Genomic DNA, 16,245 nt, shown 5'->3' on the forward strand with positions numbered 1-16,245 from the left:
CCGTGCAAGAACACGGTGATATTGTGGACTGTGGTATATTGGCATAAAAATAAAACCATCCAACCAAATAACGTGGCAATTGACTTGGAAATCTAAGTGATCTTTAACTTGATGTTTTAGTGTTATTTGAAGCTCATATTACATTCTTGACTGTCTCCCCCTGCATTATTGTTCATTCTATTGCGATGGTGTTTAATTATACATACTAGTACTATTCGACTGTACTAACATCCCCTTTGTTGGGGGCGTTGCATCTTTAAATAGATGCAGGTTGTTACATAGCAGACAGTGTTGATCACAGATAGGTGCTGCATCCTCATCTCAGCGGACTCGGTGAGCCCCATTTCATTCCGGGGTCATGTAATACATCTTTTGTTTATATTGTTGTACCTTTTGAGGTATAGCCGGAGCCTTGTTGTCGGCACCTTTTTTACACTCTTTTTTATCTTTAGAGGCTCCGTAGACACTATGTGGGTTGTATATGGGTGTTGGGAATGTTCAACAAGTTATGTTGTGTTTGATCACTTGTTCCACTCAGACTATAAGAATATTTGTATTTTGAGACTAAAAGGCGAAGTAGCTAATGAAACAATTTAGTATTGCATGAATGATATTCCTACTGTATAATTAATGAAATCACGTCTTTTCTGGATCATGGGTGAGTTGGGTAGAAAGTGCCTAACAGGCTTGCTTGGCCGGGTTCACTCGATTGAGCGCCAGTCATGCTTTCCAAGGTTTGGGCATGACACTAGTCGGGTTCTATCTTTTGTGGTTTCTCTATCTTCCTTATATGATCGCATCAGAGAGCGTCAATATCAAAATCCCCATTTACTTGTCCTTAAGGACACGATTCAGCATGCTGATGCCAAAGAGGTTTCTATTGGAGATTATGGGGTGTTGCGGATGCAGGGTCAGATTTTTGTGCCCAATGTGGATAGGCTATGTGAGTTGATTCTTGACGAGGCCCACAGTTTGCGATATTCCATTCATCCGATTTCCGCGAAGATGTATCAGGACTTGAGGAAGCACTATTAGTGGAAGAGAATGAAGAAAGATATAGTGGAGTTTGTAGCTTGATGCTTGAATTGTTAGCAGGTGAAGTACGAGCATCAGAGGTTGGGCGGTTTGCATCAGAGGCTTGAGATTCCCAAGTAGAAATTGGACCATATCACCATGGACTTCGTAGTTGGGCTCCCACGAATATTGAAGAAATTTGATGTTGTTTGGGTGATTGTGGACCGACTGACTAAGTCCTCACATTTCATTCCGGTTAGGACTACATATTATTTGGAGCGGTTGGCTAAGATCTATATCTGTGAGATTATTCGCCTTCACGGTGTGCCGGTGTCCATTATTTCAAATTAGGGCACGCAGTTCACATCGTAGTTTTGTACAGCAATGCAGCGAGAGTTAGGCACACGGGTTGAGTTGAGTACAAAATTCCTCCCTCAAACAGACGGACAGTTTGAGAGCACCATTCAGATATTGGAGGATATGTTACGTGCGTGTGTCATGGATTTCGGGGGTTCTTGGGATCAGTTTCTGCCACTTGCAGAGTTTGCCTACAACAACTACCAATCAATTATTCGGATGGCTCCGTATGAGTCCTTGTATGGCAGGCGGTGTCGGTCTCCGGTTGTTTGGTTTGAGTTGGGTGAGTCTAGGCTTTTGGGTACAGAATTGGTTCAGGATACTTTGGAAAAGGATAAGTTGATTCAGGTCCGGCTTCACATGGCACAGTCTTGATAGAAGAGTTACGCTGATCGGAAGGTTTGTGATATTGCCTACATGGTGGGAGAGAAGGTATTACTCAGATTTTCACCCATGAAGGGTGCTATGAGGTTCGGTAACAGGGGAAAGTTGAGCCCTCGGTATATTAGCCCTTTTGAGGTGCTTGAGAGGATTGGAGAGGTGGTTTACAAGCTTGTATTGCCACCTATTCTATCAAGTGTTCATCCAGTGTTTCATGTTTTCATGCTTCGAAAATACTTCAGTGATCCGTCTCAAGTTTTGGACTTCGGCACGGTTCAATTAGATTGGGATTTGACTTATGATGTGGAGCCGGTGGCCATTTTGGATCAGCAGGTTCGAAAGTTTAGGTCAAAGAATATAGCTTCAGTGAAGGTGCAGCGAAGAGGTTAGATTGTCGAGAAGGCTACTTGGGAGACCGAGCATGAGATGCAGAGTAACTATCCACATCTATTTGAGACTCCAGGTATGATTCTAGACTTGTTCGAGGACGAACGTTTGTTTAAGAGGGTGAGAATGTAATGACCCAGCTGGTTGTTTTGAGTATTGTAGCCCTATTTTCCAATTGATTGCTTATTCTGTGTTCTATTGTTGTTATGTGACTTGCCGGGGTGGTTGGTTGAGTCCCAAGGCTGGAAGCCTAAGTTGAAAGAGTTGACCGGATGTTTTTATGGAATGACTTCGGAATGGAGTTTTTATGGTTCTGATAGCTTCGTATGGTGATTTTGGACTTAAGAGTGTGTCCGGATATTGATTTGGAGGTTCGTAGTTGATTTTGGCTTGAATTAGCGAATGTGGGAATAGTTGAAGTTTGACTGATAGTTGAATTTGTGGCTGTCGGGCTCGGATTTTGGTTCCGGAAGTTGGAATAGGTCCGTTGTGTCATTTATGACTTGTGTGCAGAATTTTAGGTCAATCGGAGTTGGTTTGATAGGTTTCGACATCGATTGTAGAAGTTGGAAATCTATTAGTTTCATTAGGCTTGAATTGGGGTGTTATTCGTGTTTTGATGTTGATTTATGTGATTTGAGGCCTCAACTAAGTTTGTATGATGTTTTAGGATGTGTTGGTATGTTTGGATGGGGTCTCGAGTATCACGCCCCAAACCTGGGGAGGCGTGGCTGGCACCCGGTGCCGTGCTGGCCCGAGCGAACCACTCTGTAACTCATGATTGTTTGACCAAAACTAGAACATATATAGGTCGAGTTAGCTGAACTCATTCCTTTTTATTTATCATGGGCCCACATGGCCACAACTCATAATGTACAACTGTAAAAGGGAAAACACTGTATCAATGAACCATTTTTCTTAAAACATGAATACATATGGGCCGTCAAGGCCTATGCCATACTGTACAAAATGAACCTCTGTCTACAAAACCTCTAGGATTATTCGACATCAAATGGGACAGGGCCCCTGCCTAACAAAAAGTTTGTAGCAAAACCCTGACATAATGACTTATAGACTCGGCTGCACTCTGAATGAAGTGGAGTCTTACCGATCCTTCGCTGAATGCTAACCTCGTCTACTATGAGGGCTCGTCAAACTTATTACCTATACCTGCAGGCACGAATGCAGCGTCCACAATAAAAAGGATGTTAGTACGAATAATGTACCGAGTATGTAAGGCGGAACCAAAACAAAACAATAAGTCAACATTAATTAAATACATATAAGAATCAACCTGAATCTCTGTATATGCATAATTATTATACTTATATATATATAATGTTTATCTTTGAGACTACTATCCATATTGTATAATGCATGACTGCCCAACTAATCAGTGGTAACTGCCCGACAGGCCGTAGCGCGGTGGTAAATGAATGACTGCCCGACCGGCTGTAGCTCGGTGGTAAATATGTATATGCCCCACCTGCCGTAGCGCGGTGGTAAATGAATGACTGCCCGACCGGCTGTAGCTCAGTGGTAAATGTGTATATGCCCCACCTGCCGTAGCTCGGTGGTAAATGCACGACTGCCCTACAGGCCGTAGCTCAATGGTAAATGTGTAACTGCCCAACCGGCCGTAGCTCGGTGGTAAATGCATGATGCATATAATACCATTATGAACATTAACATCTTTATCATATGCCTCAATAGGGAACTAGAAACATACTTAGACATGCTTGAATATCATTTTACATGAATGAATAACGTAGACATCCTTAACTACTAAGAGTAGAACAACTTAAAGAACAACATTACGTTTACGTTTCGTTACTTGGATCATGCCAAAAGAAAGAAGGATTAGCCTTAACATACCTGAGTCGATTCTCTTAACAATCCCTCTAACACACGACAATTGCGACAAAATACGTGACGGCAAGATCGAAGTACGGAAAAATTCGTATGATATTCTTGAGAAAGATTGCACCGTACTCCCTTAAAATTGCAAAATCTCACGTTGCTAAGATACTAAGAAATCTCGTATGAATTTTTGTTTCAAGAATATCACGTTACTACCATATGAATTCTCATATGAATTGGCCAAAGCCTTCATTCCTCATATTGTAGAGATATCAAATCTCCTGATGTGATTTAGAGAGTTTTCTAGACCTTTGTGGGTGTAGGCCCCACATATTAGATGATTAACCCACTTAATTGTCTAAATGTGCCACCTATATATGAACTTAAGAGTCAACATTTTTGGCTTTCTTGGCTACCATGTTGATGATCTTATGTCACCACCAAACTTATCCACATTTCCCAATTAATTAGTTAATCTCCCACTCAAATCAATAATTACCCAATTATCCACATAATTAAGAATTATCCCAAATTACATAAAATACTACTCACTTTTATCATACTTTATACACCTTACTATCATGGTCATGTGGTACCTTGTATAGCACTAGTCCATAAATACCAGGTATTATAGCTTAGACCGTATTTTATTCCAAAATGACAAACTTCGACGAAACTCATTTTCTTCTATTCGCTTAACCTTTCACCTTCACGAATTTACTTATCACATGTTATCAATAGCATAAATACATATAACCTCAAAAATAATCTCATTCCCGAGTCTACGTCGATTAACTTACGATGAAACTTTAACGTACGAAAACGTGAAATGTAATACATAATACTTATAATCTAAAAATAATCTTATCCGTGAACTGATGTCATTTATTTTACGACAAATTCAATGTACAATACTATGGGGTGTAACATCGAGGGCCTCAGGTGAGATTCAGATTTATTACTGATTGAATTTGGCCTTATTGAACTGTAGAAATTATGATGTTTGGTTTCCTTGTTCGCATTCGCGAGAGAGGTCTCGCGTTCGTGAAGGGTATCTGGGAGGCAGGCGAATTTTATTCTTTATAGTTGGGAAGAAGGCCACGCATTCGCGAAGGTATAGGGAGTTTGTTCATCACGATCACGAGGGGGTGATCGCATTTGCGTAGAAGGATGAGGCAGGTAGGGCACCAGGGTTGTGAGCCGTAACGTTCGCGGGAGAGGGGTTGCGTTCATGTAGGCATTGGTGTAGTGTTTATCGGGTTTGCAAGGGGGCTCTCACGGTCGCGTAAGAGGAATTTTGGCAGCTGAGTATTTTGTGCTTCGTGAACGCGACACACTTTCTGCGTTAGCGAATAATGGCATCTGGGAAGTATATATTTAATTTCAAAATAGAGGGTTTGGACCCATTTTTCATATTACGAGTTAGAGACCTCAGTTTTGGGCGATTCTTGAAGGGATTTTCAAGGAGTTGATTGGAGTATGTTATTCTATCTCGGATTTGGTTAAATTACATCAATCTATCATTGTTTTTACCAATTAGTTAGTGTTTTGGGTTGGAAGAATTGGGGAAAATTTTAGAAATTTCATAAACTATATTTTTAGGATTTGGATGGCGATTTGAGGACTGAATTAGATGATTTTAGTATGGTTGGCACATTGGCCGTACTTCATTATTCAAGCTCACTATTCCATTTTCAATCATTATCATGGATAATCAACAACAAGGCCTTTCAAATTAAGTATTTAAACACATAACTTGAGCAAATTAGGGTCTTAGGCACATATGATCTCTTATACAATTTGATGTGATCACTTTCGTTTGGAATTGACTTGAAGTCACAACATTTTAATACATACTCATACTTCAAATACTCTCCCGAAGAATAGCACAATATAATAAGAACATTCCGGAACACAATTGAACATATATATATATATATATATATACACACACACACATCATCCGACGTCAAACTTATTCAGAAAAGTCAATTCATAATGGACAACTCGGGATTTACAAGATCATCATGGGAATTCAATTCTAAGAGAGAAGTTTAGCAAACATACTTTTCCTCGAGCCCTTGCAATTTACTAAAATATTCCGTAGATACTAGCCACTTTGATCTATTTAGAGATATTGCAAAATGTAACAAAAATTAGGAAGGAGTTCATAATTCTAGCTCACTTGAGAATTTTATCAAACACTAGGTGTGTATTAAGGTTCCAAGGTCCTCCTATGGTCGATTCTATCATCCCACTACCCAAAGATTACCCAAAAGAGCTCAACAATCTTCCCACTACACTAGATGGAGCATGCATGTAGAATAAACAACTCCCACACCCCAGAATTTACTTGGCTTATTACCTATTTTCAGTTAAAATCACGAAATTGAGGGCTATTGTAGCACAAAAAAAATTTCGAAGTACTTGAGCGTTATTAAGAAAGTTGATGTGTACTAATTATATTATTTTGTGTGCAAACGAGGACTATTAATATGATGGGTATCAACTGAGTAAACCCGACCGAGCAAGCCTATTAGATTCCTTCTACCCAAACTCATTCATGAATAAAGAGAATACATGTTTTCCTTGATTAAACAATAAAGTGGTCATGTCTGCAATTACCAATTTCTTACCAATAGTTTCATCATTTTTAAAGTCTCAAATGGACAAGTAATACAACCACAACATAACATAGTTTATCTTTCCCCAACACCAATACACAACCCACACTATGTCTACGGAGCCTCTATAGATAAAGTTGAGTACAACGATAATGTCGGCAACAAGGCCCCGGCTATATCTCAAACGGAATACACAAAGAACAAAAGATACATGACCCTGGGATGAAGTGGGGCTCACCAAGTCAGCTGGGAAGAAGGTGCACTGCTATCACTGATCAATATCTCCTGTCGTGGAACCACCTGCATCCATTTAAAGATGCAGCGCCCCCGGCAAAAGGGATATTAGTACCGTCGAATAGTACTAGTATGAAAACTAAACACCAATTTAAGAATTTAGAAATACAAGATAATTATCATGAACCAGTGCGGCAATATAATAATATAGATAATTGTCTCAACCATAGCAAGCTTATTAAAAGCTATCAACAACATTTATAGGATTTAAGATGAGATCCTTTGTAACCATCTTCACACAAAGCGGCCCCGCCGCCTCACCCGACGTATGCAGGTGGAGGTGTACGTACCATACCACAACTCTAATCAAGTGGCCCTGCCACCTCACCCCAATGTATGCGGGTGGATATATAACCACAGTATTAAGAACTTACACAAAGCGGCTATGCCACCTCACCCCAATGTATACGGGTGGTGGTGCTACAACAATACCAAAACTATACACAAAGCGGTCGTGCCTCCTCATCCCAATGTAAGCGGGTGGAGGTGCAGTCCCACAATATCATAATTCCTACACAAAACGGTCATGCCGCCTCACCCAAATATATATGCGGGTGGAGGTGTATCACAATCACAATCTCTCTACCATAATCCCCACACAAAGCGGTCATGCCGCCTCACCCCAATGTATGCGGGTGGAGGTGTATCACAATCACAATCTCTACACAACTTGGCATAATACCTTTCACATAAATCATGACTAGAAATTATAACATGTGGATACGTAATCAATAGTTTGGGACACATCCTCAACTTATAATGCAATATGATAAGAGCATTTGAAATACGAATTGAACATATATCTTCATCACAAAACTGATTGGAATACTCGATTTATAATCAACATCTCGTAACTCATAAGGATAATGAGAATTCCAACTCTTAAAGAAGAGTTTAGCCAACATACCTCACTTGAGCTTCCTTACACTCTAAATGTTCCGGAATTCTTAGCAACTTCAATCTATTTTAGAAATATAACAAATTGAAACAAAATTAGGAAGATGATTATGGTTCTAGCTCATTTGAGCATTTTATCAAACACTAGGTGTGCATTAAGGTTCAAGGTCTTTTTATGGAGGATTCCATCATCCCACAACCCAACCTTTACCATTTTTAGCTCAACAATCTTTCTACACCCCTTGATAACACATGCATGTACAATAACCAACCCTCTTGCCCAGAAATTATCTTGCTTATTAACCATTTCTACACAAAATTCAAAATTGAGGGTTAGGGTGTAGAATCTTACCTTTAGGATGAATACCTAGTGAATTTCCCTTCTCAATCTTCCAAAACTTGGGCAAGAATTGAAGAACAATTATTGGAGAATACCTTCTCACTCTAGGGCACCCTCTCTCACTCTAAAATGTCAGATTATAGCTCAAAAATGACCCAAAGAGTATATTTAATGTAATAGGGTCGGGTTTTAAAAACCCAAAAATGGAGCTCCGGAACAGTTCTGCGGTCGCATATGCGACTGCATAATGGATATGTGGACCGCATATCGATCGCATAATTGCTGATGAAATGATCAAAAATCTTGTCTGTGTATGCGGTCACTATGCGGTCAGCATAACTATTATACGATCGCATAATGCACTACATAACATTTATACGGTCGCATAGTCGACCGCATAATTGCTTCCAACTTACCCAATTAACTGTCTCACTCTGCGGCCATTATGCGGTCCGCAGAGTGATTCTGCGGTCGCATAATGGACAGCAGAAATGCACTATTCTGCCAAATATTTTCTTTTACTTTCCTGTGCATTGTTCAACCCAAAAAGTCCGAGCCACGGCGAGCTTGTCCGCACCATAAAATACATAATCCTAGTCCGGCACCATGAAACATTATTTTCTTTGCAAATTTTACCAGGCCTTACACTTAAGTACTTTGAAATTTTTTTTTTCTTTTTTTTTCCGGGGTGTTACAATCCCCCCCCCCCCCCCCCGCTTAGGATCATTCGTCCTCGAATGGGGGTAAAATTCTTTTATTAACATATTATGCAACTTAGTCTTTCATACCACACACCAACAACCCAAAATTTGACTAACTCCCTAAATTTCCAAAACTTTCGCCAGAGTTTCCTTTGTAATTAGGCCTGTTCACCTGTTAGAGAGCCCCAGAAACACATCATAACAGCATATACATAATCCAACAACGTAACATAATACAAAACAACATCAACTGTGGCCTCACAAGCAATTATATTACCAGAACGGAACGCCCTTAACACCAAATGTACAAGTCATACATATTTCATAGGAATATCCCATAGCACTTTCTTAAGGCATAACACATAATTACATGGTTATTCAAATAAATAAGGATACTTTTTCTTCATTTCTTCTTCGGCCTCCCAAGTAGCCTCTTCAACCTGTTGGTTTTGCCATAGCACTTTCACGGATGCAATTTCTTTGCTTCTCAACTTTCGGACTTGCCTATCAATAATAGAAACTGGAATCTCTTCATAAGTCAATTCTTCATTTACCTCAATAGTCTCAACCGGAACAATGGCTGTCGGGTCTCCAACTACTTTTCTTAACATAGACACATGAAACACCGGATGTACTAATGACATCTCATGTGGTAGCTCAAGCTTGTATGCTACCTCACCGATCCTCTGAATGATTTTGTACGGTCTGACATACCTCGGACTCAATCTCCCTTTCTTGCCAAATAGCATTACCCCTTTCATGGGGGAAACTTTTAACAATACCCAATCATCTTCTTTGAACTCCAAATCCCTACGATGAACATCCGAATAGGATTTCTGACGACTCTGAGAAGTCTTCAACCACTCCTTAATGATTTTAACTTCTTCCATAGCCTGATGCACGAGGTCTGGCCCTATCAACTCTGCTTCTTCAATTTTGAACCACCCAATGGGAGACCTACATCTCCTACCATATAAAGCCTCAAACGGTGCCATTTGAATGCTAGCATGATAACTATTGTTGTATGCAAATTCTATGAGTGGTAAATAATCATCCCAGCTACCTTTGAAGTCCAGAACACAAGCGTGCAACATATCCTCAAGCGTTTGAATAGTCCGCTCTGCCTGCCCGTCAGTTTGCGGGTGAAAGGCTGTACTGAGATTCACCTGAGTACCCAAACCTTGCTAAAATATCTTCCAAAAATTAGCAGTGAATTGTGCTCCCCGATCAGAAATGATGGAAACTGGGGTGCCATGCAACCTGACTATTTCTTTGATATACAACTAAGCATACTGCTCCGCTGTGTTGGTGGACTTAACCGGCAAAAAGTGTGCTGACTTCATGAGTCGATCCACAATCACCCAAATTGAGTCACACTTGTGCGGAGTGCGCGGTAACCCTACCACAAAGTCCATATTAATCATTTCCCATTTCCATATTGGAATTTCTATGTTCTGTGCCAACCCACCGGGCCTTTGGTGATCGGCCTTCACTTACTGACAATTCGGACATCTTGCCACAAAGTCTTCCACATTCCTCTTCATATCATTCCACCAATAGACTTCCTTAAGATCATGATACATTTTTGTAGAACTTGGGTGCACAGAATACCTAGTAGTGTGAGCATCAGTCAAAATTCTTTCACGGAGACCATCCACATTTGGAACACATAGTCGCCTTGGTACCTTAGTGTACCATAATCCATGCCAAGAGAAAAGGCCATGGTCTTATGTTTATGAATCCCCTCTTTCAATTGCACCAACAATGGATTGTTGTATTGTTTTTCTTTGACTTCCACTACAAGTGATGATTCAGCCCTATTTTGCACAATTACCCTTCCTTCGCTAGAGTCCGCAAGACGAACTCCCAAACTAGCCAATCGGTGAACTTCATTGGCCAATGGCCTTTTATATGACTCCAAGTGTGCTAAGCTGCCGATAGATTTCCGGCTAAGAGCATCCGCCACAACATTAGCCTTCTCCGGATGGTATAAAATATCAATGTCATAATCCTTGAGTAATTCAAGCCATTTTCTCTGCCTCAGATTCAATTCCTTTTGTTTGAAAATATATTGAAGGCTCTTATGATCCGTGAATATATCCACATGGACCCCATATAAATAATGACGCCAAATTTTCAATGCAAACACCACCGCCGCAAGTTCTAAATCATGTGTTGGATAGTTCTTTTCATGATTCTTTAGTTGCCTAGAAGCATAAGCTATCACCTTCCCATGTTGCATTACTACACACCCAAGCCCGATTCTTGAAGCATCACAATACACCACAAATCCATCTATACCCTCTAGTAGTGTCAACACCGGCGCCGTAGTCAATCTTGCTTTCAATTCCTGGAAACTCCTTTCACAAGCATCTGACCATTGGAACTTGATTGCCTTCTGCGTCAATTTAGTCAATGGAGAGGCAAGAGTAGAAAACCCCTCCACAAACTTTCTGTAATATCCAGCTAAGCCTAGGAAACTGCGAATCTCTGTTGGAATTGTAGGCCTCGGCCAATTTTTCATAGCTAAAATTTTCTGAGGATCAACCTTAATTCCCTCACTAGAGACTACATGACCCAAGAATATGACTGATTCAAGCCAAAATTCACACTTTGAAAACTTTGCACATAACCGGTGCTGATGCAGGGTTTGCAGAACTACCCTGAGATGACCGGCATGGTCCTCCGGACTTCGTGAATATACAAGAATATCGTCAATGAACACTATCATAAAGGAGTCGAGGAATGGTTTAAAAACTCAATTCATAAGATCCATGAAGGCTGCTGGGGCATTTGTTAGCCCAAACGACATCACCAGAAATTCAAAATGCCCATACCGGGTCCTAAAAGCTGTTTTCGAAATATCCCGCTCCCTAATCTTCAATTGGTGATACCCGGATCTTAAATCAATTTTGGAGAAGTACCTGACACCTTGCAATTGATCAAACAAGTCATCTATCTTTGGCAGTGGGTACTTATTCTTGATTGTGACCTTATTAATCTGCCGATAGTCAATACACATTCTCAGCGACCCATCTTTCTTTCTTACAAAAAGGACCGGTGCGCCCCAAGGCGACACACTTGGTCGGATAAAATCCTTTTCTAACAAATCTCTCAATTGCTCCTTTAGCTCTTTCAATTCTGCCGGTGCCATTCTATAGGGTGGAATAGATATAGGATGTGTGTCTGGCATTACATCAATCTCCCTATCTGGTGGGATCCCAGGGAGTTCATCGGGAAATACTCCCGGAAATTCATTCACAACAGGCACGGACTCAAGTGTAGGTGCCTCAGCATCGGTGTCCGTAACCCGGACCAAATGGTAAATACATCCTTTGTTGATCATTTTTGTGGCCTTAAGGTAAGAAATAAACTTACCCTTCGGCACTACATCATCACCCTTCCACTCAATAACTGGCTCATTTGGAAATTCGAACCTAACAGTTCTGGTTCGGCAATCAAGCTTGGCAAAACAAGAGTAAAGCCAATCCATCCCCATTATCACATAAAAATCGACCATTCTCAATTAAATAAGATCGGCCCCGACCATGCAACGTGACAACACAATCCCTATAAACCCACGCGGCCAAAATAGACTCACCAACCAGAGTAGATACAGAGAACGACTCATGAAGCTGTTCTGGTTCTATCCCAAATTCCATAGCAACATAAGGAGTAACATATGAGTGGAACCGGGATCAATAAGAGCATATACATTATGAGATTGGACAGTCAATATACCTGTGAAATCATATGGAGAAGCCTCTGATTCCCGACATCTCCGCATAACATAAAATCTGCTGGGTCCTCCCGAATTCTGTGTGCCACCCCTAGCTGCGCCACGCCCCGCGGACGCTGGGGTACCTCGAGCTGGAGGTGTTATGGATGTAGTAGCTGCAGAACTGGATAGTTGTGCCATGCCCCTGCCCGCACCCTGGCGGGACGAACGACAATCCCTCTGAATGTGACCCCTCAATCCGCATTCGTAGCATACTGGTAGGTCCATGAAGCAGGACCCAAAGTGAATCCTCCCACACTTAGGGCATGGAAGCCTCCGCTGCTGAAACCTTCTGTCGGGCCGACCTTGTGGGTGGGGTCCCCTGTTGCCCTGACTGGGTCCAGATGACTGTGCACCCATCGAAGACTGGGCAAATGATTGGGATGGTCCTAATGACGCTCCCCTGAATGCCGACCTACTACCACCACCACCGGAAGAACCACCAAAGTTGCCCGCCGACCGGCCCTTGCTGCTACTCTGATGCTCCATTCTATTCTTCAATTTGCGGCTCTCTGTGGCTTGAGGAAATGCCACCATCTTACCATAGTTCATATCGGAATTCAAGGCAGTTGTAGAAGCCTCATTGATAACCAAGGGGCTAAGGCCCTGTACAAACCGACGCACTCTAGCCTCCATAGTGGGCAACATGTGAATACCATACTTGGACAGGCGCGGAAACTCCATATGGTACTCCCACACATTCATACTACCCTGCTTCAGGGTTTCAAACTCAGCGGCACGAGCTGCCTTAGTTTTGGCAGGCAAGAAATGATCCATAAAGGCATCTGTGAACTCACCCCACCTTGCCTGAGGGCTTCCCTCCTCACAGGATTCCTCCCACAACTCAAACCAAGAGTAGGCCACCCCTTTCAAGCAGTAGGATGCCAATTCTACTCCCTCCATCTCTGTAGCATGCATAACCCGGAGAGTTTTGTGCATCTCATCAATGAAGTCCTGGGGGTCCTCTTTGGGATCAGCACCTGTAAACACTGGAGGATCTAACTGAAGAAACTTGTTCACCCTGGAACTAGCAGATTCCCCTGGATGACTAGAAGAAGTAGGCCCAACACTCGATCTCTAGGCCTGAGAAGCCACTAACTGTGTCAACTTTGGTATGGCTCCCCTAATATCAATATCAGACACACTAGAATCGGAAGCTGGAGCTGGAGGTGGAACTGGTATATCAGTTGGAGGAACTGTTGCACCTTCAGTAGGTATAGGGATAGGTGCGGTCTGATCAGTTGTAGTAGAGTCAGGCAGTGTAGTAACTGGAGGAATATTCTCACTCCTCGGGTGCTCACCCACATCATCAATTATAGGGTCAACTGTCACTCCTGGGGTGACATTGGATCATTGGGTAGTTCTTGCCTTCTTCTTAGGTGCCATGTACTGAAAATTGGAGAAACGCAGGAGTTAAAGGAGGAATAATCTTACAACAAGCTTTATCGCATGATCAAGAACATGAAAGAAGGGTATTATTCCTAAAAGCCGATGTAGCATCCTAATTATAGATGTGGCCGACAACACACCAATAATAAGCACTCTACTAAACACGACTCCGAGACATCCTAGGATACTTTAAAACCTTAGGCTCTGATACCAAGTTTGTCACGCCCCAAAAACCGAGGAGCGCGACCGGCGCTCAACCGAGTGAACCCGACTGAGCAAGCCTATCAGATTCCTTCTACCCAAACTCATTCATGAATAAAGAGAATACATGTTTTCCTTAATTAAACAATAAAGTGGTCATGTCTGTAATTACCAATTTCTTACCAATAGTTTCATCATTTTTAAAGTCTCAAATGGACAAGTAATACAACCACAACATAACATAGTTTGTCTTTCCCCAACATCAATACACAACCCACACTATGTCTACGGAGCCTCGATAGATAAAGATGAGTACAATGATAATGCCGGCAACAAGGCCCCGGCTATACCTCAAACGGAATACACAAAGAACAAAAGATACATGACCCTGGGATAAAGTGGGGCTCACCAAGTCAGCTGGGAAGAAGGTGCACTGCTATCACTGATCAATATCTCCTGTCATGGAACCACCTGCATCCATTTAAAGATGTAGCGCCCCCGGCAAAAGAGACGTTAGTACCGTCGAATAGTACTAGTATGAAAACTAAACACCAATTTAAGAATTTATAAATACAAGATAATTATGATGAACCAGTGCGGCAATAGAATAATATAGATAACGGTCCCAACCATAGCAAGCTTATTAAAAGCTATCAAAAACATTTATAGGATTTAAGATGAGATCCTACGTAACCATCTTCACACACAGAGGCCCCGCCGCCTCACCCGATGTATGCAGGTGGAGGTGTACGTACAATACCACAACTCTAATCAAGCGGCCCTGCCGCCTCACCCCAATGTATGCGGGTGGATATATAACCACAGTACTATGAACTTACACAAAGTGGCTATGCCGCCTCACACCAATGTATGCGGGTGGTGGTGCTACTACAATACCAAAACTATACACAAAGCGGTGGTACCGCTTCACCCCTATGTAAGCGGGTGGAGGTGCAGTCCCACAATATCATAATTCCTACACAAAGCGGTCATGCCGCCTCACCCCAATATATATGCGGGTGGAGGTGTATTACAATCACGATCTCTCTACCATAATCCCCACACAAAGCGGTCATGCCGCCTCACCCCAATGTATGCGGGTGGAGGTGTATCACAATCACAATCTCTACACAACTTGGCATAATACCTTTCACATAAATCATGACTAGAAATTATAACATGTGGATACGTAATCAATAGTTTGGGACACATCCTCAACTTATAATGCAATTATGATAAGAGCATTTGAAATACGAATTGAACATATATCTTCATCACAAAACTGATTGGAATACTCGATTTATAATCAACATCTCGTAACTCACAAGGATAATGAGAATTCCAACTCTTAAAGAAGAGTTTAGCCAACATACCTCACTTGAGCTTCCTTACACTCTAAATGTTCCGGAATTCTTAGCAACTTCAATCTATTTTAGAAATATAACAAATTGAACCAAAATTAGGAAGATGATTATTGTTCTAGCTCATTTGAGCATTTTATCAAACACTAGGTGTGCATTAAGGTTCAAGGTCCTTTTATGGAGGATTCCATCATCCCACAACCCAACCTTTATCATTTTTAGCTCAACAATCTTTCTACACCCCTTGATAACACATGCATGTACAATAACCAACCTTCTTGCCTAGAAATTATCTTGCTTGTTATACATTTCTACACAAAATTCAAAATTGAGGGTTAGGGTGTAGAATCTTACCTCTAGGATGAAGACCTAGTGGGTTTCCCTTCTCAATCTTCCAAAACATGGGCAAGAATTGAAGAACAATTATTGGAGAACACCTGCTCACTCTAGGGCACCCTCTCTCACTCTAAAATATCAAATTATAGCTCAAAAATGACCCAAAGAGTGTATTTAATGAAATAGGGCCGAGTTTTAAAAACCCAAAAATGGAGCTCCGAAACAGTTCTGCGGTCGCATATCGGTCGCATAATTGCTGATAAAATGATCAAAAAAGTTGTCTGTGTATGCGGTCACTATGCGGTCCGCATAACTGTTATGCGAT

The 16,245-nt window shown here is 41.5% G+C and overlaps 1 protein-coding gene across 1 annotated transcript; it reads left to right on the forward strand.

Moving 5' to 3' along the window:
• The first annotated feature begins 1,788 nt into the window (after positions 1-1,788).
• On the forward strand, positions 1,789-2,142 carry LOC138907581 (uncharacterized). The gene has a single exon (XM_070198181.1). The coding sequence runs from the start codon at positions 1,789-1,791 to the stop codon at positions 2,140-2,142; it is 354 nt and encodes a 117-aa protein (XP_070054282.1).
• The last annotated feature ends 14,103 nt before the right edge of the window (positions 2,143-16,245 follow it).

This window comes from Nicotiana tomentosiformis, chromosome 3 (genome assembly GCF_000390325.3).
Source record: "Nicotiana tomentosiformis chromosome 3, ASM39032v3, whole genome shotgun sequence".
Lineage (NCBI taxonomy): Eukaryota > Viridiplantae > Streptophyta > Magnoliopsida > Solanales > Solanaceae > Nicotiana > Nicotiana tomentosiformis.

Bases quoted from the DNA above. Each gene is read 5' to 3' on its own strand.
- LOC138907581 (XM_070198181.1), top strand. From the start codon at position 1,789: ATGGTGGGAGAGAAGGTATTACTCAGATTTTCACCCATGAAGGGTGCT.